The 22,564-nt window shown below is 50.4% G+C and overlaps 11 protein-coding genes across 11 annotated transcripts; 5 read left to right on the forward strand and 6 right to left on the reverse strand.

The window, feature by feature from the left end:
* Window positions 1-126: 126 nt before the first annotated feature.
* On the forward strand, window positions 127-1,861 carry P174DRAFT_441951 (TLC domain-containing protein). The gene is made up of 2 exons (XM_024827466.1): window positions 127-810; window positions 907-1,861. The coding sequence occupies exons 1-2, from the start codon at window positions 331-333 to the stop codon at window positions 1,588-1,590; spliced, it is 1,164 nt and encodes a 387-aa protein (XP_024683240.1). The 5' UTR covers window positions 127-330; the 3' UTR covers window positions 1,591-1,861.
* A 145-nt stretch (window positions 1,862-2,006) lies between these two features.
* On the reverse strand, window positions 2,007-5,427 carry P174DRAFT_460699 (PCI-domain-containing protein; the record flags this gene model as incomplete). The annotated part of the gene is made up of 6 exons (XM_024829918.1): window positions 2,007-2,531; window positions 2,586-3,476; window positions 3,534-3,659; window positions 3,712-3,820; window positions 4,095-5,097; window positions 5,160-5,427. The coding sequence occupies 6 exons, from the start codon at window positions 5,425-5,427 to the stop codon at window positions 2,007-2,009; spliced, it is 2,922 nt and encodes a 973-aa protein (XP_024683241.1).
* Window positions 5,428-5,788: 361 nt separating this feature from the next.
* Window positions 5,789-7,248, forward strand: P174DRAFT_431555 (rRNA-processing protein SOF1; the record flags this gene model as incomplete). The annotated part of the gene is made up of 3 exons (XM_024825700.1): window positions 5,789-5,791; window positions 5,850-6,829; window positions 6,888-7,248. The coding sequence occupies 3 exons, from the start codon at window positions 5,789-5,791 to the stop codon at window positions 7,246-7,248; spliced, it is 1,344 nt and encodes a 447-aa protein (XP_024683242.1).
* On the reverse strand, window positions 7,034-8,932 carry P174DRAFT_190469 (SDR family oxidoreductase). Its single transcript, XM_024821278.1, has 2 exons — window positions 8,148-8,932; window positions 7,034-8,066 (listed from the first exon to the last, which is right to left on the reverse strand). The coding sequence occupies exons 1-2, from the start codon at window positions 8,637-8,639 to the stop codon at window positions 7,413-7,415; spliced, it is 1,146 nt and encodes a 381-aa protein (XP_024683243.1). The 5' UTR covers window positions 8,640-8,932; the 3' UTR covers window positions 7,034-7,412.
* On the forward strand, window positions 8,858-10,752 carry P174DRAFT_441956 (putative zinc metallopeptidase). Its single transcript, XM_024827467.1, has one exon. The coding sequence runs from the start codon at window positions 9,226-9,228 to the stop codon at window positions 10,654-10,656; it is 1,431 nt and encodes a 476-aa protein (XP_024683244.1). The 5' UTR covers window positions 8,858-9,225; the 3' UTR covers window positions 10,657-10,752.
* A 112-nt stretch (window positions 10,753-10,864) lies between these two features.
* P174DRAFT_512771 (putative PHD finger domain protein) lies at window positions 10,865-12,768 on the reverse strand (the record flags this gene model as incomplete). The annotated part of the gene is made up of 2 exons (XM_024831906.1): window positions 10,865-11,613; window positions 11,655-12,768. The coding sequence occupies 2 exons, from the start codon at window positions 12,766-12,768 to the stop codon at window positions 10,904-10,906; spliced, it is 1,824 nt and encodes a 607-aa protein (XP_024683245.1). The 3' UTR covers window positions 10,865-10,903.
* Window positions 12,769-13,007: 239 nt separating this feature from the next.
* P174DRAFT_441959 (CaiB/BaiF CoA transferase family protein) lies at window positions 13,008-14,975 on the reverse strand. Its single transcript, XM_024827468.1, has 6 exons — window positions 14,707-14,975; window positions 14,608-14,639; window positions 14,416-14,539; window positions 13,860-14,364; window positions 13,498-13,791; window positions 13,008-13,431 (listed from the first exon to the last, which is right to left on the reverse strand). Exons 1-6 carry the CDS (start codon window positions 14,884-14,886, stop codon window positions 13,220-13,222), a joined length of 1,347 nt encoding a protein of 448 aa, XP_024683246.1. The 5' UTR covers window positions 14,887-14,975; the 3' UTR covers window positions 13,008-13,219.
* A 135-nt stretch (window positions 14,976-15,110) lies between these two features.
* P174DRAFT_441960 (riboflavin synthase) lies at window positions 15,111-16,216 on the forward strand. Its single transcript, XM_024827469.1, has 3 exons — window positions 15,111-15,200; window positions 15,270-15,392; window positions 15,550-16,216. The coding sequence occupies exons 1-3, from the start codon at window positions 15,170-15,172 to the stop codon at window positions 16,095-16,097; spliced, it is 702 nt and encodes a 233-aa protein (XP_024683247.1). The 5' UTR covers window positions 15,111-15,169; the 3' UTR covers window positions 16,098-16,216.
* Window positions 16,217-16,689: 473 nt separating this feature from the next.
* Window positions 16,690-18,092, reverse strand: P174DRAFT_460707 (Brix domain-containing protein; the record flags this gene model as incomplete). Its single annotated transcript, XM_024829919.1, has 2 exons — window positions 16,690-17,832; window positions 17,898-18,092. 2 exons carry the CDS (start codon window positions 18,090-18,092, stop codon window positions 16,690-16,692), a joined length of 1,338 nt encoding a protein of 445 aa, XP_024683248.1.
* Window positions 18,093-18,282: 190 nt separating this feature from the next.
* rrp3 (RNA-dependent ATPase RRP3) lies at window positions 18,283-19,937 on the forward strand. The gene is made up of 2 exons (XM_024827470.1): window positions 18,283-18,683; window positions 18,780-19,937. The coding sequence occupies exons 1-2, from the start codon at window positions 18,347-18,349 to the stop codon at window positions 19,859-19,861; spliced, it is 1,419 nt and encodes a 472-aa protein (XP_024683249.1). The 5' UTR covers window positions 18,283-18,346; the 3' UTR covers window positions 19,862-19,937.
* A 340-nt stretch (window positions 19,938-20,277) lies between these two features.
* agm1 (phosphoacetylglucosamine mutase PCM1) lies at window positions 20,278-22,431 on the reverse strand (the record flags this gene model as incomplete). Its single annotated transcript, XM_024831204.1, has 7 exons — window positions 22,174-22,431; window positions 22,095-22,108; window positions 21,855-21,999; window positions 21,772-21,786; window positions 21,213-21,713; window positions 20,547-21,158; window positions 20,278-20,466 (listed from the first exon to the last, which is right to left on the reverse strand). Exons 1-7 carry the CDS (start codon window positions 22,264-22,266, stop codon window positions 20,278-20,280), a joined length of 1,569 nt encoding a protein of 522 aa, XP_024683250.1. The 5' UTR covers window positions 22,267-22,431.
* Between the last annotated feature and the right edge of the window lie 133 nt (window positions 22,432-22,564).

Consider the following 22,564-nt stretch of genomic DNA (forward strand, 5'->3'; position numbering starts at 1 on the left):
CATTCCCAACACTTCTGCCCCAACTATGAACAGCCTGACGGGTCAGGCACCACAGGGCACGCGACCAACCGAGGCGCTTGTTGTATGGCTTTGCCTACATAATAATTATGCCATCCCCTCAGCTTTACCCACTGCTGCTTCTTCTCCTACATCATGGCTGTTCTCTAGTTGGCCTGACCAACATAATTCTTCTTTCCTTCTTCACTCAGGACCTGTCTCGCCAGCTCAGTTTTAGTTCCCCTGATAGGGACTGGATTTAGCGAGTCCTCATCAGCTGGTCTGAGTCGGCAGACATAGCAAAAACCCCCCAACTGGGGTCTATACGTCGGCATGATAGACCCTATTCCGCCGCCTCCAAGGTGGCTTCGAGACTTGGTAGAACCGTGGGCCGTACACCTTAACATCCCGGCCGTAACCGACCATGTCCATGAGATCATCGCCGCCTTCGCGTTCTACCAGTTCATCCATTCATACCTATCGCCGTGGTTGTCTCCGCGGCTATTCCCTCGCCATTACCCGAACCTCAATAGGCGGACCAAGCTCAACTGGGATGTCCATGTTGTGTCCTTGATACAAAGCGTTTTGATCAATGCGGTAGCTCTATGGGTGATGTTCACAGACAATGAGCGGAAGTCGATGAGTACGGCTGAGCGGGTGTATGGATACTCGGGGGCTTGCGCGTTCATGGCGGCACTGGCGGCGGGCTACTTCATCTATGATCTGTACGTCAGTACTGTCTATGTGAAGATTTTTGGCATCGGAATGCTTTTCCATGCCGTCAGTGCCCTGTGGGTTTTCAGTCTTGGCTTCGTGAGTGGCTCCTTATTTCTTTCTTTGCCCGCATTGTTGAATACTTCGTTCGAGGGGCAGGTTTCGAAGCCTTAATGGGAAACTAATACACTGCAGAGGCCCTTTCTCCACTTCTACTCTCCCGTCTTCATCCTTTACGAGCTCTCTAGCCCCTTCCTCAACATCCATTGGTTCTTGGATAAAGTCAACATGACTGGTAGCAAACTGCAATGGTATAACGGCATGCTTCTGCTCATCGTGTTCTTTTGCTGCCGTCTCATATGGGGCACGTGGCAATCGATCGCAGTGTACAAGGACATGTGGTACGCTCTCAAGCAGACCTGGTCCGCATCAGACTCCGCCGCGCTTAACCCCGTCGACATCACTGCGGACGTTTTCCAGATCCGCGATGGGTCCATGTGCGTCAATGAAGCCTGTGCGAGGGCTCAGGCAGAGATCTCCAAGTTCTCCAAATACACCGCCGGCGGTGTGCCCACCTGGCTAGTTATGACGTACGTCGTCTCGAATCTCGTCCTCAACGGGCTCAACTACTACTGGTTCACCAAGATGATTGATGCGGTTGTCAAACGCTTCCGTGCGCCTGCGCCAGCGGGTAAGACGAAGGAAGAGGAGCTCAAGCAGGATGTCATTATTGAGGCTGCTACCAAGCTGGAACAGGAGGAGGGAGCTTTCACCACTGGCGATTTGGCTAGCGAGAAGATTGCTTCTGCCGTCGATGTAGGGCCGAGCGAAGAGTTGCGGAAGAGGAACCCTAACGTGCCCACCGCAGCCCGCTCTTAGTCTTTCTGACTTGTAGACAGCCCAGAGGGGGCATTTCTGCCAAGGATTGTGAGTCGTCATTGCGAGTAATTGGTTTGACTGTTGACTGTCTGTTGTCTTTCCTTGTCTAAAGTTTGCATTGCGCAACGCAGCAGGAGGTATCTCGATTTTGGTATGAGATTAATAGACTCTTTTATTCAAAACACTTTAGCCGCATTGATCAGTGTATTTTTGCATCGTCTTAGTCATTCAGCTCATGACATCTGATCATCTTTATTAACCTTACACAATCCGAAGACAGTCTGAACCATTAGTTCTATGAATCGGCATAATCACAAATTGAAAAGAACTCGAGAAAAGAAACCTTCCCGACCAAAACACCAAGAACGCGCCTCCTTCGACAGACAAGGGATATTAGGAAGGAATAAGACCCTAACCTATCGTGCTGCTGCTGCCTCCGGTTTGGCAAGCACGTATCGCACAGCCTCTCTGGCCACCTGCGTATCCCAAACACTCTCTGCTCCTCCTCTCCTGAATTCCGGCCCACTGCCATCCTCGCCGCCGCCGCGGGTTGCCTCGCCAAGGATGGTTTCCAAATCTCTGCGCTGAGAGTTGACCCAGCGCCGCAAGAAGGTGGCAGGATCTTTACTTAGTGCGGTGTAGAAGGAGTGCTTGGCTCTCGAATGCGTTAGAGCTTGGACAATAAGGGCCAGCTGATCATCTAGAGCAGCAATTTGGCGCAATCCCGCTGTATATTGCGGGTTTTGGGTCAAGGCAAGCATTTTCGCGCGCAGAGGATCCTCCACTGCGACCTGAATGTCGTAGACCGTTGGCGTAGGGTCCTTGTGGAAATCCTCGTCGACGCGAATCGTGTAAGGAAGCTTGATCGGGTCAAGTGGGCTGGTATGTGGCCCGATGCTTTCGGGAATCTGAGGGAAGAACATCTGGTCTCGTCCGAAGATCTATAGAGTGAATCAGTATAATTTTCGTCGGGATCGTTGAAGTATAGGACATACCGCTCGTAAGCGATGATCACATCGTACTAGTCGCTTTTCCTCATCCTCTTGAAGTCCCATCGCTCGGATGTAGTCCCAAACACCTAGGACGATACCGCTCCGAGTCTCTTCTTCAACATCAAGCACCTCGGCCAGCTCCTTGCTTAACTTGTATCGCTCAGGGGCCTCGTCTCGGACTAAACTGATGGTGACGTTTAGATTCTCCTGAGACGTACGAGAGAACTGCAGGGAATCAAAATCCGCAGTTGGAGGAAGAGTGACAGCATTTGCTGGTAGCTGCGGCTTCGTCCAGCTAATAGTCTTGGTCTCCTCCGGATTGGAAGATGGGGACTTGTCAAAATCAATAGTGATCGACTTGAAGAACTGCGAAAACCGCTGCTTTGGTCGTTTAGCAGCAGGTTTCTTCGCCTTCTCGGCATCTTGTCCATCATGCTCCATAGCATCTCCGTTCCCTTCGGCGTTCTCGCCTTCGTCTTCGCTGTCATCGGGCGCGGTAGGGTCGGTGTCATCATCCAGAAGCCGTCCCTCGATTCTCACTTTATAGCGACCGGAGCCAGGATTGCTTCCTGGGGCCGCTCCGTTCTGGCCGGCACCGGTCTGCCATGGCTGATTTTCCACAGTATTGGAGATCCAAATGCGCATTGTCCGATATTTCTTGACGGTCTTGCTGATCGAATCCTGAATATCCAGCCTCTTACGCACAATGGAGGCATCCAATCGTTTCTCTAAGTCACGAAGGCTCTTGTATTGCTGTACTCCTTCTCCGATGATCACGTCCTCGATGCCATCTGGGATATTCTTGTCGGTGGGCTTACGACTGCGACGCTGAACAGCGTCGTTAGGATGCGGCATGTTGCGCTGAGCAGGGATGTACTGAGGCGGAACTGCGTGCTGTGGCATCGGTACAGGCATAGCAGGACCTACTTGAATCAAACTGTGTCAGGAGACAGTCTTGATTTTAAGGTTTGCCGGAATCAAGGGAGATGGGGCAAACCTACCTGGTGCTGGAGGCCCGCGACGAGGCGTGGCAGGAGACCGTTGGGCGGCTTGCGGGAAGCCACGGGCATAGTTGGGCTGCATATTCATTGGTATATCGAAAGGGCGATACCAAACGCAGATAGCGCACTTCGAATGCAGTTGTTTTGAAATGAATGGAAGGATATCTGGATAGGCATGGATGCCTTTGGTGGTACTGTCTCCGATGCGAAAGTCGCGATCCTTTTGCCGCGATCGCGCTATACCCTTTTCGGTCAGTTCCGCCAGAGGAGTAGGAAAGGTAATTTTCTCTCCAGAGCAGCAGTGTTATTGGAAATATTTCTTACTTGGATGCAGCTACAATCAATGGAGAAGAAGCTGAAAATGGTCATTGGCCATATCCAATCAGGTCTAAACACTACAAGCGCAAGTACAGAAAGACCCTCCCAGCAGGAGTCATTTATCACACAATCATGCTTCAATGCTATCATTTCCCAGAGATCACATTAAAAAGTAAAAAGTCAGGACAATCACTCCAGCAGTGATGCCTGGTTAGTGTACAGTCCCTCCACCACATTGCTAAGCTTCTCAATTGTTTCCAGAGCTGCATCGTAGGCCTGGTCACGCTCCGTCTCATCGTAGACAATCAGGCAGCCAGCACCTTGATCCAACACTCCGACGATTACCTTGTCCAGGATCATCTGAGAAAGCTTCCTCTCCACCTGTTGCGTATCCAGGCCAACCATCTTCGCGATGTGGTCTAGTTCAACCCGGCTAAAGGGCTCAATGACCTTGATGAGATTCTGTTCCAGCATGGCGTCGTACAATCTCCGGAGATGGTTACGGATGAAAACATCGCTTCCAAGTTCGTATCTGTAGTCTGAAAGAGCCTTTTCGTATTCTTCGAGAGAGCGGTTGGCATGGGCACGAGCCACAGCCTTCATGGCTTCAAGACGTGGGCTAGCGTATTTCTGCGCTTGCTTGGAACCCAGCAGATTGGTGACATCATCCACCAAGTTCAGCATGATTTTACACAACAGCATGTACTGAAGAGCAGCCGTTGCCAAGTCACTCTCATCAAGAGAGCTGTATCCCTCGAGAGCCTCGATGAAGTAGGAAAATGCCGTAGTGAAGTCTTTGTCCTCTGCATGCAGCATACCGCTTTGCATGTCCAGCCCAGCCTGAAGATGCGGAGGTGTGTAAACCGAAGCGGCCGATGTACGAGCAGCGGTCAAGGCGGCGCGTGCCTTGGCTTGGTTACCGAGCGCATGATACACCCTTGACTCTAACAGCTGCACCTCAACCAACATGAGTTTGTCATCCATGCGCTTCAGCTCACGCAGGAGAGAATTAATGAGGGTAAGGGCATCGTAGTAAGATTGCTTCTGCATGTATATAGCCACCAGTCGGGTTTCGAGGTTCTGCCGGAGGAAGGACCGTCGTTCTGAGACAGCCCAGTCGATGCAGGATTTGATGACGGCGACTTGGATGTCGAGGGTATTCGGAATCTCACTGAACAGGTCAAGCAGCTGGCGGACTAGGATGACGGGTCAGCTACTTTGAGTATTAACCCAACTATCACCGTGGCCATCGACTTACCGAGCTTCGCAGTCTTTGCTTTGGCAAATGATGAGAAGGTATCACGACTGGTTTTGATGAGCTCTGCAATTTCCTGTGGCTTCTTCTCATCCCGATACAACTCTCCCAGTCCAATCAGAGCACTTTCATAGTCTCTCGACGAGGTCTCAGTCGAGCCTGGACCTTGGGAGAGGATGTCCTTGTAAATACTCTCAGCCTTGGAAGCATCTTTCTTCGCGAGAGCCCGAGCTTCCTCTATCCGCGCCGCTGTTGTCGACGAAGGCGCCATGATCGAACTGGTTGTGAGGGATGTAGTAAAGGGAGTCTAGGTGGTGAACGTCCGAAAGAAATACTTCGGCACAATGACAGCTGCAATAGTCTTAGAATAGTAAAAAGTCCGATGAGAACCCGATTGGGACGGGATTGAGGAGGTATTGGTATCTGTTATTGATGGGTGGTTCACTGGGTATTCGTCACACTTGGAGCTGGCCAGCAGCTTGGGCTGCTCTCACCGCCCGCGGCTTAACGAATCGCCCGAAAAACAACCAGCAGAAAAAAAAGCATCAGGAAATTTCAATGGCCGCCCGCCAAAGCTTCAACTACCAAATTCTTCATTTTCATGATCTAATAGCCCGCGGTCGGAAAGCATCATGGTAAGCACCAGGGTCATAATATATTGTTCTTTTATATGTCTCTAATACATTTGCACAGAAAATCAAGGCAATTTCTCGCTCCGTGGCGTCCCAGCAGGCGCCAGGCACTGCTGTTGTTCGACAGCCCCGAAATCTGGATCCAGCCCAGCATCCGTTCGAACGAGCTCGTGAATACACCCGTGCATTGAATGCTGTCAAGCTAGAGCGACTGTTTGCCGCGCCGTTTGTGGGCCAGATTGGCGACGGTCATGTGGATGGTGTTTATACAATGGCCAAAGATCCGGGATCACTACAACGGTTTGCGAGTGGCAGTGGTGACGGTGTCGTCAAGGTTTGGGATTTGACAACTCAAGGTGAAGTGTGGAACACTCAGGCACATGAAAACATTGTCAAGGGACTGTGCTGGACTCCAGAACGGAAATTGCTGTCGTGCGCAAGCGACAAATCCATCAAACTGTGGGACCCATACAACTCCTCACCTGAAGCACCACCATTGGGGACATATCTAGGCCAAAGCGCTTTTACTGGGGTCTCGCATCACCGAAACCTCCCATACTTCGCTGCGTCGTCTTCTCAGATTTCTATCTACGATTTGTCGCGGCCGTCCTCGACACCCTCCCAGGTCCTTCATTGGCCCACTAGCGTGGATACTATCACCTCGCTTGCCTTCAACCAGACAGAAACATCCATCATTGGATCAACAGCCATTGATCGATCCGTTATCATGTATGATCTTCGTACTTCGTTGCCTGTTCACAAACTTGTCCTACGTTTGGCATCGAACGCCATTTCCTGGAACCCGATGGAGGCATTCAACTTTGCGGTGGCCAACGAAGATCATAATGCTTACATTTTCGACATGAGGAAAATGGATCGTGCCCTGAACGTGCTGAAGGATCACGTCGCTGCGGTCATGGATGTCGAGTTCAGCCCGACTGGCGAGGAACTCGTGACGGCTTCTTATGATAAAACGGTGCGCTTGTGGAGCCGAGCTCATGGGCATTCTCGCGACATTTACCATACCAAGAGAATGCAACGGTATGTATTTCACCAGCATCTGTTTCATTTCGCTTCCATTGCTCATTTGGTCGTACAGTGTCTTCTCCGCCAAGTTTACGCCCGACAACAAGTACATTCTTTCCGGGTCAGACGACGGCAACATTCGACTCTGGCGGGCGAACGCCTCCGACCGTAGCGGCATCAAGAGCGCCCGGCAGAGACAGAAGTTAGAATATGACCAGGCTCTAATTACCAGGTACTCGCATATGCCTGAAATCCGAAGGATCAAGCGCCAGCGTCATGTGCCAAGAACCGTGAAGAAGGCGGCAGAGATCAAGAGAGAAGAACTTGCTGCTATTAAGAGACGTGAGGAGAATGTTCGCAAGCATACTAAGAAGGGTGCTCTGCCGCCGAGACGGAGCGAGCGCGAGAAGATGATCTTGACACACGAGCAATAAGCTCTGCAGGTCTGGCCACTCTTGGTTGCCGAATCCTGAGAGTGTCAACTTGCCAACATCTGTCTTTGAAGGCAAATTTGTTCGATGACAACCCACGATACCTTAAGGAGTTTATACGATTTCACAGCTTCTTGTGGTCGTCGTCTTGCTCATAGCATTGATAATCAATCGCCCTTCTTGACTTTCAGTTCATCTGGCGATATCTGACTCGACAACACACCGTGTTTTGACCGATCTGCTGCAGATGACCCTTGTAAAGCAGCACGGTCGATACCGCTCAGGTAACGGGCAATCCGCTGTATGCTGGCAGGCAGTACGGCATACCAGTCGATAAAAGCGGCGAACGCGGGTAGCCTGATTTGGCCACCCCGTCCTTCATCTATTGCGGTAATGATTTTCTGAGCGACATGGACTGGTTCAAGAACTGGCGCAAAGAACTTGTTTGGCGTCTTAATCGATTTGAACAGAGGCGTTGATAACTGCCCTGTCTCCACGAGCAGCATTTTCACTATCCCATCATTTCTCGACACACGAAGCTCAGCTTCCAACGTCCGATGAAGGGCGCTAAGACCTGCCTTGCTCGCTGAGTAGTCTGACAAGCCGGCGGCGGACAGCTGGCCCAGGACGGAGCTGATATTGACGATGGTACCTCCATTCTCAGCGGATAACATTCCGGGAAGAAATACCTGGCAAGTATGAAAGACTGCGAGTAGATTGGTTCGGATTGTTTTCTGGAATGCCTCTGCAGATAGAGTCAGGAGTGGTTGAGCGTTAATTCCTGCCGCCGCGCAGTTGATAAGCACAGTCGGTGTACCCAGCTAAGGAAGATTAGCATCATTCTAAATGATTATACCATCATATCTTGTACAGGGCTGTGGTCTTGCGTAACAATTGCATACCTCTTCCTTGATTCTCCTTGCCGTCTTCTCGACCGCTTCTCGATCAGTAATATCGCACTGATAGTACTCCACTCCTGTCACTTCTTCCCAGCCCTCGATATCGCTCTCAGCCTTGATGTCCAAGACGGCCACACTAACTCCACGTAACCCATATATCCGGGCAATCAGTAAGCCAAGGCCACTCGCACCGCCAGTCACAACAACAACCTCTTCGCTCAAGTCAACAGGTCGAGGAAGCCCATGCGCCAGTCTCCGGTTCATCGCACGGGCAAGCGCCAAGATCGTGAGAAAGGTCGCATAGCCCGTCGCGACCATGAACGAGATATGGGTGTAAGGAGTGACCTGGGCTCGGAGGCTGAGCACCCCAACCCAGGCGACGAATGGGTGGAAAATTGTGCGATTGAGGACTGTCAGGACAAGGTCGAAGGTGAGGTGTTCAAGCCATCCTTTATCGGGGGACTGCGAGATGGACGAGGGTGATACGGTGGACATTATGTGTGATGGACCTAGGTCGGTTACCTTTCTGACATTACCACTGATTATATCTTCGACATCAGTATCACTTTTGGGGGGAATTGTAGCACGATCAAATTCAGTGTCAAACTGTAGAACTCCGGAGACATGTGATTTCTGTTGTTAAGCGGCGAGCTCCGTCATAGCAGGCAGTCGTGTCACGAAATGGCTGAACTGTTCCAGATGCGGCCGCAGATTCGGTCCACTACACGCAAAGATTCAGGGGTTGTCATACACAGGTAGCATTCACTGTTGTATCAATGAACCGAACAAGCACAGTATGAGGGGCAGAGAATTGGAGAAAATTGATGACATACGGAGATGTGGGGTGACAGGCTGTCACTTGGCTTCCTCCTCCTATTTTAAACAGGATCCTAACATATTTCGTAAGGATGCCACAGGAATACTGATACGAAGTGTACTTAGTTTGAAATTGGTTTCGTCTAGAGCGAGCCTCACTATTTTACTCTGGACCTGAGCGTAGTCATATGTTCTATTCGACCATCGCCGGTCTTCTATATATTGCTTCTTACCGATCGACTACCTACCCTCGAATTCCGGCATTATGCCTCCTTCACTAACAACCCAAATCACACAGATCGAAGGTGTAAGGCTAGTAGGAGCCAATGATACAGAATGGGATATTAGCATCAAATATCCCGAAAAGTCAGCAAAAGGCACAATCACCGCAATCAACCCCCACCGCAGCTGCAACTCATCACCAGACGATGATAACACCTCTCCCCTGGCCCTTCCAGCATTGACCCATCCTCACATTCACCTCGATAAGGCCTATGTTCACAGCGCTCGCGAATATGCACATCTTCTTCCATCGGAAGGCTCCTTCCAGGAAGCGCTGTCCTTCACAGCCCAGGCCAAGAAACAGTTCAACCAGGCCGATCTCCTGAAAAGAGGCGAATGGCTTCTTGCGGAGTCGGTTTCTGCTGGCGTTACAGCAATGAGGGCGTTTGTGGAGGTTGATCACACGGTCAGACTGACTTGTCTGGAAGCTGGTCTCAAACTCAAAGACCAATGGAAAGAATGCTGCGAGGTTCAGATCGTCTGCTTCGCTCAGGACCCCATCTTTTCCAGCGAATATGGTGATGAAAATCGCAGTTTGATCGAGGAGGCCCTCCAACGTTATCCACAGATAGATGTCATCGGAACGACACCCTACGTTGAGTCGATTACAGACGCTGCGAGACGAAACATTGACTGGGCGATCGAAACCGCCCTCAAGCTGGACAAGCATGTCGACTTCCATCTAGACTACAGCCTAGATAGCAGCAAGGAAGCTCTAGTGTGGTATGTTCTGCAAGCACTTCAGCGCAATAACTGGACGAGCCAGTCAAGTAGCAGAAAGGTCATGTTGGGGCATTGCACCCGCCTGACCCTCTTCACTGATGAAGAATGGTCGGCTTTGGCCAAAGAAATTCGTAACAATGACCTTCCTGTGAGTTTCGTCGGTCTACCAACCAGCGACATGTACATGGCCTCGCCGTATCCCGCAGCCAATGCTCCTCACAATCGGCCAAGAGGCACCCTGCATGTCCTTAAGATGATACGCGAGCATGGTCTAGATGCTATTGTCGGAGTCAATAATGTCGGAAACGCGTTCACACCCTGGGGCTCTGCAGACCCCCTGTCCCTTGCTTGTCTAGGCGTGGGCATCTACCAGGCCGGAACGCAGAAAGATGCAGAATTGTTGTGCGAATGTGTGTCCACGCGTGCCCGTGCTGCAATCGGATTACTGGGCAGCCGGGGCGGATCGGGATTGATGCTCAAGGAAGGAGATCAACCTGACCTAGTCTTGCTCCACAATGTGGATGACACCGGATGCAATGTATCAAGGCCTTGGAAAAGTGTAGCAGAGGTTGTGTGGGATCCGCCGGCAAGGGCGAGCAGGCATACCATCTCCAATGGCCGTCTGAAACTGCCATCATATCCTATGCAACCGGGGACAGCACGCTATGCTTTCAAGGATAGCGACGCTTGACGTATTGAAGAAAGCGAGTAGACGCTCGGGCCATTGTTTGCCTGACGACTGTAAATACAGATAGTGGCTGAATAACGCCCCTCATGAATGTTTCTAATCCAGTACATCATGTCTAAAGATAACCTGCACAACTCCGTGTCCGCTAGCATTCCAAAAGTCGCATCATGCGGCAAGGTCCTGATGAGACATAAATCAAAATAAGCAATATAGAAGGGCAAGGAAATCGAGACGAATAGAGTCAGTACCCTCACGCAGCCCCCCATACAGGTGCAGTTTCATTGGCCTCGGCGCGAGCTTTGGCTGGTCCATGCAATGCATAGCTGAATGTGGGACAAGCTGGATCTTCACGCATGATGTCAATATCGTCGACATTGAGCGAAAGACGGAACCCGTTTCCAGCGCGTGGGTACAGTCGATGCTCTTGAAACTCCTCGTATTCTGACTCTTCATCTGACTCATACCGGTGTCTCTTCCGTGAAGAAGAAGCTGATGGCAATGGTTCCTCAGTATTCTCAGTACTCGGCTTCTCAGAAGCTGTGTCTTTCTCCGTGTGAGAGACTGGTGTTTCGGTTGTTGTGAGTGTCTGGGTGGAAGGTGCCTCTGAGACTGGGCCAGCTGATGTATTTGAGGTGAGTAAGAATTTCGACGACTGCAGTTCCTTTAAGTTGCTTGGGAACATCGACAAGGAGGGATGCCGGTCCGATATAGTGACAAGAAGCTCGACGAGACTTGCGTGGGAGAGGCTCGACAAATAACCCCGCCGCTCCTCCGCTGAAAAGCGCTCGCCTCCTACTTCGATCTCGGGACAAGGCACATGGTGTTGTAGTGGATGACCGAATGTCTGAGCTCGTAAATCAGGATTGCTCCTCACAACCGTTGGCTGGACGATGGAAATCTGCACAGGCTTGCATTCCCGGCAGTGCCATTCCTTCTCCACCACGTTCACAACATCAGAGTCTATCGGGGGTCATGACAGAGTTGATGCCATGCTCGATTACACCCGTCGCAGAATACAATAGCATTACTCTGCGGACTATGGCCTCTTTGGCAATGCGTACAGTTGACATACGCCTCTTTCGTCTTGCGAAAAACGCGCTTGTGTCTTCGCGCAACTGTAGTCTCTGAGCCATGGGAGGTAGTGCCGTTCGCCTTGGTAACGGCTGGAGATGAAACTGGAGGCACATATAATGACGGTCGGTTCACTTGTCGCCCGGACTTTGTTTGAGTGGCGGTAGGGGCGACGTCGGATTCATCCGAACTGGAGTCACCAGCCCTTATGATGTCTTCGCCGTCACTATCACCACCGCGTCTTCGTTTTCTCGATTTTCTGGACCCATTTGAAGCATTTTTGCGTGAGCGTGGTCCAGGGGTAGCTTTTTGTGGGATGCCGCCTGGGACTTTTGCAGTCTTCGGGGCTAATGAGGCCAGAGGAGCCTTAGGGATAAGACCCGTAGGCTGTGATGGGAACGTTGATTGTATCTGAGACGGCGCCGACGTGGCCACAGGAGGCTTTGGAATCAGAGCCGTAGGTTGTGATGGCAATGTTTGTTGTATTTGAGACGGCGCCAATGTAGCTGGCGGGCCGGCTGATACTGTTACACTTGGCTTGGGAGCAATAGCAACAGGCTTCTTTGGCCTCGAGGAGCTGTCCCCAGACGTTATAGGGGCTTGGTTGGAAACTGCTGTAGGTGCCCATGTTTTGTTCGTATAAGCGAACGGCGCCGTGGGCAGCTCTATGATTGTGGAAGAGGCCTTCATCGTGTTGGACTTTTGGAAATTCAAACTATTCAAGCTTGGATCAAAGGTCGAAGTGCCCCAACGGGTAGTGAAGCTATCATTGTTCTGCTGGTCTCCTCTTATGTTACCAGCGATCCGTGCAAGGAGCTCTGTAGTGGCCGCCGAAAGTTTCGGTATTTGCACTTTCCCCCGAACCGTACCTGTTGAACAGCTCGTTTTCGATGATAAATCGATCGAGGAAGGAGGAGTGCTATTGGCTGTATTTCCTTCAACTGTCGAAACTGATGGATGGGGGCTTGAGGTGGTGCTCGGTGTTCCGTGGGTGGTCTCTAAAGTAGATGACAGGGAAGAAGTAGCCCCATTTTGCCGTGACATTCCCCGAATCTGGACTGAATAAGCAATGTTGCACGGGGTATAAATGTGCTTGCCAATCTTTTCAACTTTGATCAATTGCTGTCATCGAGTAGCAAAGGATATGGCAGGTTGAACGGATCCAGAGATTTATATAGTCTCACGTGATTGTATGGATTCCTCCCCGCGCAGTTGAGGAATTTCAACACGCAACTTTTGTTCTCGGGTCATCAAACTTACGATAATCTATTGAAGACTTGCTGTTATACATTCATTTCATCGTTCCTATCAAGAAACTCTAAAAGCTAAGTACGTCCATGGATTCTTACGGCCGCCGTCGTGCTTCGTCCGCGGTCACGAAGGGATTCGCTCTCTCAGGGATATGATATGATACCATACGATCCCCACAGCATCAAATCAATATTGGGTCTGCCAGATCCAATTCACCTCGATGTTTGAGACGACTCGACACTTGTTACGACACAATGCCATCTTTTTTGAGGAGCTCAATATTGGCTTTATCATAATTGAGGAGTTCTTCGAGGATTTCGTCGGTGTGTTGGCCAAGGGTCGGAGGCGGTCTTCGGACTCCAGGGGTTGCATGCGAATATTTGATCGGTGTGTTAACTAATTTGATGGGACCACAAGCTGGATGATCAACTTCTGTAACCATTCCTCGAGCTTGCACTACGCGGACGATTCCATGTCAGTGAATGGCTTTACCTGGTCGTTAGACATCGGCGGATGACCTACCATGAGAATGATTGAGCGTCCCTTGGATGTCGTTGATCGCGGCATATGGCATCCCGCTGCCTTCCAGGATCTCGAGCCATTCCTGCGTGGTTTTCTGCTTAACTCTCTTCTCAATCAGGCCATCAAGCTCTTCCCGATGCTTTACTCGGTCGCGGTTGGTGATAAAGCGAGGATCCGTCTTCCATTCGGGGAACCCTAGTCGATCGCATAGGACGCCGAATAGCCTGTCGTTTCCGCCCCCAAAGAGGATATCTCCATCAAAGGTCTGGTAACTTCGGTAGGGTACAATCGATGCTTGACACTGTCTGTTAGCGAATGAGAGCTCACTAACTGGCGGTAATCTACCATGTCCGTGGACTTACGATGTGCAGTTCCCCATCTACCCGAGTCCTTCTCACCACTGATCAGAGCCGAGCTCGCGATATTTGCCAAAGTCGCCACTTGACAATCGCTCAAACAGGCGTCGATATGTTGTCCTTGTCCGGTCCTCATGCGCGCAAGCAAGGCAGCCATGATGGCATTGGATGTGTACAACCCCGTTGTCAAATCCGTAACAGCTACGCCGACCTTGACAGGATCGCCGTCTCTGCTTCCAGTGATGTGCATGAGTCCCATCTCTGCTTCGACCATGACATCGTACCCAGCTCGGTTGCTGTATGGCCCTGTTTGGCCGTACCCTGTGATACTTGCATATATCAATCTGGGATTGATAGATCGTAGCGTTTCGTAATCGAGACCGTATTTCTTCAGGGTACCTGGAAGGTAGTTCTCGACTAGGACGTCGCACTCCTTGGCCAGCTTGTGTAAAATCTCGACTCCGGACTTATGAGCAAAGGAAAGGCCGACGGATCTTTTGTTGCGGTTCACCTGACGCAAATGTAAGTTGGACGCCCATTATTATTCTGAGATGTCACATACAGCCAGAAAATAGGCGCTCTCCCCGGGGCCTTCACGAGACCCATCGGTATACTTTGCGTATGGTGGACCCCAAGCACGAGTATCGTCACCGCGCACGGGATGCTCCACTTTGATAATATCTGCTCTGGCTCCAAAAGGCGACGTTAGCAGTTGATTGCCAGATAACCATTAATTAATTAGCTTTCAACATACCCCAGATCTCCCAGAATTTGTGTACAGTATGGCTTCGGCGCGCGGTAAGAATCAGTATGGACTCTACTGTCGACCGGAGAGAATAAATAGGGAACCCACTCCAGCCAATACTCTCGTCATGTCAAGAACTCGAATGCCTTTGAGAGGAAGGGTGTCATCGCTTGTAGGGATTGCTGAGAAGCGTCGCCGTTGCGGCGTGCACTTGAGAATAATAGTTCTCGACGGGTAAAGCGATGGCCGACGAGCCATAGCCCGTTGCAACGTCCATGCGGCATTCATCTTTCAAAGCTTAGCCAATGTGCATGTATAATAGCACTCAATGGCATATCAATTGCAAAGTATCACAGTTACTTAGAGCTCTCCGTAAGGCAGGCGATGCAGATGTGACCTCGATCACTTGAAGGCCGAAGCCGCTCTTTATATTGATCCGGGGATTTCGCCGATGGCCGACGGCAGACCAAGCCGAGGTCAGCTAGTTAGCTGTTTCGGTATCTCAGCCCTCACCTACCAGACCCATCTTATCACGACAATCGGATCTCGAGCATTCCCTCTCCTTAAAAATATGTTCACGGGCCTCGTTGAGTACATTGGGAGTGAGTACTTTCCATATTCGAAATATTGTATCAGTCGCAAGACTAATTGGATCTGTTTGCAACTTCTAGCTGTTACGTCTCTGGAGCCCCTCGACACATCGTCAAGTGGGGGCGGGGGAACATCACTGACCATCTCTGATTGCGAGGAGATCCTCAGAGACGCCCACCTTGGCGACAGTATTAGTGTAAATGGTATGCACTCCACTTCCCCTTGATACTTAACATCAGCAAGCCCAGCCGAGCTGTTGAACTATCCGTCGTCTTTCTGTCATTCGTCTCATAAGCAAGCGCATCAAAGCGCTTAAGCTTCCCTCGACAATGGAGACCTAATAAACTAATCTATCAAAAGGAACCTGCCTGACAGTAACCGCATTCGATAAGACCTGGTTCAAGGTCGGCGTCGCCCCCGAGACGCTTCGGCGGACGAACCTGGGATCATTGGAAAAGGGCTCCCGGGTAAATCTTGAGCGGGCCGTTCTGGCAGAGACTCGGATGGGCGGTCACTTCGTACAGGGTCATGTCGACACTGTCGCAAAAATTCTCTCCGTCACTCCGGATCAGAACTCCTTGGTATTCCGACTACAGCCTCGCGATCAGAGTGTAATGAGGTATATCGTGGAGAAGGGCTATGTCACACTGGATGGAGCCAGCTTGACGGTGACCAAGGTTGTGGATGGGCCAGACGGGTACTTTGAAATCATGCTTATTGCCTACACACAAGAGAAGATTGTGACGGCAGCTAAGAAGCCCGGGGATTACGTCAACGTAGAGATTGACATTGTGGGCAAATACGTTGAAAAGAGTGTCCAGGGTTATTTTGCTGGAACCGCTGGAGGAGACATGAGCATTCTAGAGAAGATGGTGTCTCGCATTGTAGACGAGAAGCTAAAGCGGTGATAAGCAACAAACGAATGCGGCCTGACCATCTTGAATAGTGGGATTCCACCTCAGACCTAACCTGTATGACCGTATTCATAATGTCTTCCATGTATCGTACCCGGGACAATGAAATCGATCACACCATGACAAGAATCTACCGATGCTAGAGCTAGAAGATGATCAAGAATGGGAACTCGGAGAAGTCAACAGCGGTGCATGTCATACAAAACTTCACACACAGTTTGCATAAGATAGGTAGATTTAAGTATGTCAACCTCGTAGTCTATCTAAAGGACTGAATGGACGCAAGGGTCATATTGATTGAGATAGCCGACGACATTTCATGCACCACATAAACGGTAGTTTAATCATCTTCTTACGCACGGCACACTGAGGTTTCTTCGGCGGCATGAGCAGAAGGGTGATCACTGCATTTGAATTCCTATACGTTCTTGTTGAGGACACTCGACAAAGGGTATAAATTCGTCCTACCAAAGACACAACTCATATCAACCTCATCAAACACCATTTACTCCAGACTTTTATGAGAGAAAAACCGCCTCTTCCGTAGCTACCATAGTTTGAAAGGTCGGAAATCAGTCTCTCCGCCTCATTCTTCCATGGGCTCATCTTCGTCGTCGTTATCCTGCGCTTGTCCCTCTTCATCGTCTTCCAGGTCATCGCTGAGCCAATCATCCTCATCATCCATATCCACGTCTTCTTCGTCCTCGTCATCTTCACCACCCTTTCCTTCAGCTCGAGCTTTGGCCTTGTCCTGTTTCTTCTTCTCAATGTTCGCTCTTTGCTGCTTCTTTCTCTCTTCCTTCTCCTTCTTCTTCTTGGCCCAATTCTTATCCAATGATTTGACCTCTTTTTCTGATTTTTTGATGTAGTCGTGCCACATTACTCTGCCCTCACAAAGACCTTCTTCGACCTTGATTAGCCGAAGTTTCAGACGTGGACCCAGTTCGACGAGCTTGACCGCGCGTTTCTCCACCTCTGGGACATTGGCTTTCTGGGCCTTTGCTTTCTCGCCGGATTTCATGCGTTGCAATTCTCTCTTTGTCAAGACCTTTTTTGTGGTGCTCTCTGCAATCTCGACCTCAGCATCAGTGTCCATTTCTGTCTCGCTTGCCGAGGTATAGCCGGCGGCCGATGGGTCAAGAAGATAGTCGGCGGCATCTTCCAACTTCCCGAGGTTTGGGACGGCAGACTTTCTCTTCTCCCGACTGCGAATCTCCTTGGGGTCCAAGCGTCGGATACGCTTCGAGATGCCTGTCTTTTTGGTGCTGATAGCATAATGTCTTAGATTCAAAACATAGGAATCTTCCTCTTCCTCTGATCCGGCGGTAAGTTCGCGATTCAGAAGCATCACACGGCGAATGGAGGAGAGGGGCGTAGCCTGAGGATTGATGGGTGGGAAAAGTGACTGAAAGATAGTTGTTGTAAGGCTCTCTAGACGTTTCGGTACTTTCGAATCCTCAGTAGCATTTGTCGAGTTAAAATTGTTCATCACTAGCAAAGGAGGTGTCTTGTGATCCTGGCCACCACCTCTTGGGCGTTTCAATGCCTTCTCAACGTCTCTGCACAGAGAATAGCTTTCGACTTTGAAATGAAGGGTCGGACCGCGAGGTGTAAGCGCCAATCGCATATTAGTATTTCCTGTAGCTGATTTCGAGAAAAGCATAAGATGAGTGACACCCAAAGGGCCCGTCATTGCCGTGTAGTCTCTGAGTCGATTGGATTTCCGTTCCTGAAGTGACCGATCATCAGTTACTGGCTTCAGAAACCCGCCAGTCTGTTCGAGGACACGCTTACCTTCAACCGTACAGCTGTATCTGGCTCCATCATCAAACGGACATCCTTGACCAGTTGGCTGACACTTGAACCGACCTGCGAAGCGCCGACTCTGATAACCATAGACTTCGGAGTTTTGCTCATGCTGCTTTTGGCGGCGACAGACGCATTTTGAGCCCGCACATGTGTGCGCTTCTTCGTACGTGCCTTGGCCATTGTAATAGAAGTCCAGATATGGGATTATAGGAACAAAAATGAGTCCCAATAGCTTCCTCTGCTGTCTGGGCAAGAGCGTGACTTTTCCCGTAGGTCCAGAAAAAAGTAGATTTGTCGGAGCAAAGCCGCGGAGGAGCTCGGATCAACAATTTTGCGGCGCCCAAAAATTATTTTTCTTCACTGATACAAAGAAGAGCAGATCAGAAATCTAACGAAATCTATCGATTTAGTGCTTTGAAAGTCATCCGACCACAATGCCGGACGTCAAGAAGCGCAAGATCGCCCACGAGGTCCCGGAACATGAGAGTGACGCTGAATCAACAAGTTCTCACGAGTCCGTTGCTCAACAAGACAATACTGCTGAGATGCAAGATGAAGCGGCGCCCACAGAGACAAGGCCAGCTCCTAAGAGCTTCAAAGATCTAGGCATCATTGATCAACTATGCGAAGCATGTGAAACGATGGGATACAAGGCTCCTACCCCCATTCAAGCCGAATCGATCCCTTTAGCACTCCAAGGTCGTGACTTGATCGGTTTAGCAGAAACCGGAAGTGGAAAGACAGCGGCTTTTGCTCTTCCTATATTGCAAGGTATGGCTCCATTAGACCTCACTATACTTTGAGCGTCTTGGTTTTCTATCGAAGCCTACTTCCCGGTCGTTCCGATATCTGACAAGCCACCCACAGCTCTAATGGAAAAACCACAATCCTTCTTCGGCCTCATCCTCGCACCTACCCGAGAATTGGCCTTTCAGATCTCGAAATCCTTTGAAAGCCTTGGTTCTACGATCAATGTCCGATGCGCTGTGATCGTCGGAGGTATGGACATGGTCTCGCAGTCGATCGCTCTTGGAAAGAAACCTCATATCATTGTCGCTACGCCTGGTCGCCTGCTAGACCACCTGGAAAACACCAAGGGCTTCTCGCTACGAACTCTTAAATACCTCGTCATGGATGAGGCCGATAGACTTCTTGACATGGACTTCGGTCCCCTTCTCGACAAAATCCTCAAAGTTCTGCCCAGAGAGCGGCGCACATTCCTTTTCTCTGCAACCATGAGTTCCAAGGTCGAGTCGCTGCAGCGAGCGTCGCTCTCAAACCCACTGCGCGTATCTGTATCGTCAAACAAGTACCAGACCGTCTCGACACTGCTGCAGTCATATCTTTTCCTTCCCCACAAACACAAAGATATCTACCTTGTATACCTCCTCAACGAATTCGTCGGCCAGTCCGCAATTATCTTCTCTCGCACTGTCCACGAGACACAAAGAATCAGTTTTCTGCTTCGCTCGCTCGGCTTCGGCGCCATTCCGCTACATGGTCAGCTCTCCCAGTCCGCTCGATTAGGCGCTCTCGGGAAATTCCGTTCCCGCAGCCGCGATATTCTCGTCGCGACGGACGTCGCCGCCCGTGGTCTTGATATACCATCTGTTGACGTCGTGTTGAATTTCGACCTGCCTACTGACTCAAAAACATATGTTCATCGTGTAGGCCGTACGGCCCGTGCGGGAAAGAGTGGTGTTGCTATTAGCTTTGTGACGCAGTATGACGTCGAAATCTGGCTACGTATAGAGGGCGCGCTTGGGAAGAAGCTCAATGAGTATGATTTAGAGAAGGACGAAGTAATGGTCCTGGCTGAGCGTGTCGGAGAGGCTCAACGGCAGGCTATTGTGGAGATGAAGAACTTTGATGAAAAGAGAGGCACCAGGGCCAAGAAATTCGGCAAAGGAAAACGCTCTCGAGATGAGATGGATCAAGAAGAAGGATGAACTGGGAGTATGGAATTAAAAAATGTCCCTAATTGCTATTATGATGCCAATACCCAGACGAGATGACCAGATTTTTTCAATGATTTCCTTACATTATCAAATGGATTCTCGAGTGGAGATAGTAGTGAACGTAAAGTACAGCAGCTGATGTATATTCTGCTTCCGGTATAACTCAGAACATGTCATAAATCATTCAGGACAGTCCCTGATATCCTCTATAAATTCAGACCGAGTGGTCGACTTTTCCTTGACGCAGAAGTTGCTAGACCATCATTATGTCGTGGTTTAATTCCTTCTCAAAGGTCCCGTTACCGCACTACCGTCGACATCATTTTGACCTGCATTTGCAGGCTGCCTTTTGAGTGCACCAATGCTCGGAAGGGACTTTAGTAGATTTGATAGGAAGGATTGGCAATTTAAGAAGCTTGCAAGATCTCTTTGACGGTGCCGGCATCACGAACGGCATTGGCAACGCGAGTAGCGAGATCGTCGGCTTCCGATCGGCTTGCAGCCTCGGCATAGACACGCACCGCATCTTCCGTGCCACTTGCACGGGCGAAGCTTCGTCCCTTGTTGTAGCGGGACTGCAGAGAATCAATCTTTGCCTGGAGTCCGGGGGCGATTCGAGCTTTCGCTCAGCGTCGTAGGCCTTGAAGATTGACCGATCAGCTACCTCCACACGCACAAGCCGCGAGGGGAGATCGGTATATGTGGCAAGCCATTCCTTAGGGGTCCACCCTTTGTGAGCAAGAATAGCTTCGACAAGGAGCATGTCAGAGATGGCGTCGCCAACCGCTTGGTTAATCAAATCAGTAAGAGCTTGCAGGCACTCTAGCGAACGCTGCTGGGCCGGAGACTGCGGCTCTGTATTCTTAATGGTCTTCAAAGCATTCTCTGAGAAAGTGATAGTGCCGTGTCCATTAGCTTCGAAGTAGACGCCAACATCGAACCGGAGGGCGGCATGGTGGAGATGTTTCACACCAGTATTTGTGCAAACAGATGGGAGTTTGAGAACTTTCTCTATGTACTCGGTGCTCGATCCGTTGGCATAAGCAGTCTGAACGACGCCGATCTTGAGCTTCTGAGCAATTCCGGCGCTGCGGGCGAGGTCACCAATGAAGGAAGCAGCAAGAGTGGCAATGCGGTCGCCGTCCAACAGCCTAAATACATTGCCTTCGTCAAGGAAATAGTAGACAATACGATCGGCATCACCGTCCAGAGACGCGCATCGATCGAGAACAGAAGCCTTGGATGATGGCGGGGCACGCTGCTTGGTCTTGACATAATCGGCGCCGCACTGATACAATGGTTAGTACGGCGAGAATTGAAGGGCGTCACGGAAGTTGCTTACTTCGAAGTTGAGACTGTCAGGATTGATGACATCGTCATTCACAATCTTGATGTCGAGACCAGTGTCCTCGGGCAGATGTTTAATGAGTTCCCTCAGCTTAGGTCCACCGACACCGTTTGCACAATCAACAGTCAAAGAGCCCTTGACCTTGACGCCTCTCATGACCCTCTTGAAAGCTGCGGCAAGCTTTTCGTAATAGCCTTGCTCAGTAGGCTCACCATACTCGTATTGCGTTCCCAGAGTGTTCTTGCATCGGACGACGTAATGCAGCTGGGGAGTGGTCATATACTTCATATCGATGAACTCGGCCTCCGTGGCAGTGAGCGCAGCACTGAGGACGCCGACGAGTCGCGAACCGGATGCACGAGTATCCCGAGCGAAAACAACACGAGCAGGGTTCTCCATGCTGACATCGATCTCCTTAACCAATTCGTCGTAAACGTCACCGATGTTTTCCAGCGGAGCATTCGCGAGTTTTGTGGCGTATGCTTCCCATTCAGCCTAGTGAAACGAAGAGTCAGCATCAGGAGAGTATCTTTTTGTCGAAGAGGAGGCCTACTTCCAACATTTCACCCTATTTTATATCAATACGTCAGCAATTTCACCTTTCATAACCCCATCGAAAGTTCCATAGGAGCTCACCATTGGGTCCACCAGTTTGACACCGTTGTCCTCGGCAGGATTGTGGCTCGCAGTGACCATGACGCCAATCCATTGTCCGCTCAACTTCTTGGAGCGAAGTGTTGCGAGCAAGCCTACAGCATAAACAACAGTGTTGAGGAGGTCACTGCGGTGGATTGACCATTAGAGCTGCAACACGGCGATCGTGGGGTACAGTGGAGGCGGGGTTGATTTGTTCCTGAGAAAACAAAATAGACTTACGCTTTCATACGGAACTGTAGCAATAGATTTCAAGTCAGCTTATACAAGCATAGAGATAGCTGGGGAAGATCCAACATACGCCCGCCGTGCCATATTGGAAGACCTTGCCCTCTGGCTTTGCATACTGCAAGGCCGCGTCTGAGATAGCTTTGCGAACAGCTGGAGACGCCATGGTTTGCGGCGCGGGACCTGGCCAAAGTCGTGTCGGGAAGCCCTAAACTTCGATGAAACGAGATTGATGAGGTGTCGCTGGAACTTGATGAGATAAAGCAGGACAAGAAGTAGTTAGAAAGGTTGGGTTACAGAAGAAGAGGGCCAGCCGGGTATTAAAAAGTTGTCAATCGCAACCTGCACGAGGGGAGCGGACTGGCCTGACAGCCTTAGGCCACTTTAGCTCCTGCTTCCTTGCTCCCCACAGCGCTCAAGCGGTGAGCCAAAGAAATAGCGTGGTAGGGGCGCGGTTTCACAGC

This window comes from Aspergillus novofumigatus, assembly GCF_002847465.1.
Source record: "Aspergillus novofumigatus IBT 16806 chromosome Unknown P174scaffold_4, whole genome shotgun sequence".
Classification (NCBI taxonomy): Eukaryota; Fungi; Ascomycota; class Eurotiomycetes; order Eurotiales; family Aspergillaceae; genus Aspergillus; species Aspergillus novofumigatus.

Coding starts and splice junctions, on each gene's coding strand:
- P174DRAFT_441956 (XM_024827467.1), top strand. CDS start 9,226: ATGCCTCCTTCACTAACAACCCAAATCACACAGATCGAAGGTGTAAGG.
- rrp3 (XM_024827470.1), top strand. CDS start 18,347: ATGCCGGACGTCAAGAAGCGCAAGATCGCCCACGAGGTCCCGGAACAT. Junction 18,684..18,779: donor TGCTCTTCCTATATTGCAAG/GTATGGCTCCAT, acceptor AGCCACCCACAG/CTCTAATGGAAAAACCACAA.
- P174DRAFT_441960 (XM_024827469.1), top strand. CDS start 15,170: ATGTTCACGGGCCTCGTTGAGTACATTGGGA. Junction 15,201..15,269: donor CCTCGTTGAGTACATTGGGA/GTGAGTACTTTC, acceptor TGCAACTTCTAG/CTGTTACGTCTCTGGAGCCC. Junction 15,393..15,549: donor CGACAGTATTAGTGTAAATG/GTATGCACTCCA, acceptor ATCTATCAAAAG/GAACCTGCCTGACAGTAACC.
- P174DRAFT_441959 (XM_024827468.1), bottom strand. CDS start 14,886: ATGAATGCCGCATGGACGTTGCAACGGGCTATGGCTCGTCGGCCATCG. Junction 14,540..14,607: donor CAAATTCTGGGAGATCTGGG/GTATGTTGAAAG, acceptor TTTTGGAGCCAG/AGCAGATATTATCAAAGTGG. Junction 14,365..14,415: donor AGAGCGCCTATTTTCTGGCT/GTATGTGACATC, acceptor CATTTGCGTCAG/GTGAACCGCAACAAAAGATC.
- P174DRAFT_441951 (XM_024827466.1), top strand. CDS start 331: ATGATAGACCCTATTCCGCCGCCTCCAAGGTGGCTTCGAGACTTGGTA. Junction 811..906: donor GGGTTTTCAGTCTTGGCTTC/GTGAGTGGCTCC, acceptor AATACACTGCAG/AGGCCCTTTCTCCACTTCTA.
- P174DRAFT_190469 (XM_024821278.1), bottom strand. CDS start 8,639: ATGTCCACCGTATCACCCTCGTCCATCTCGCAGTCCCCCGATAAAGGA. Junction 8,067..8,147: donor CAAGGAGAATCAAGGAAGAG/GTATGCAATTGT, acceptor AATCTTCCTTAG/CTGGGTACACCGACTGTGCT.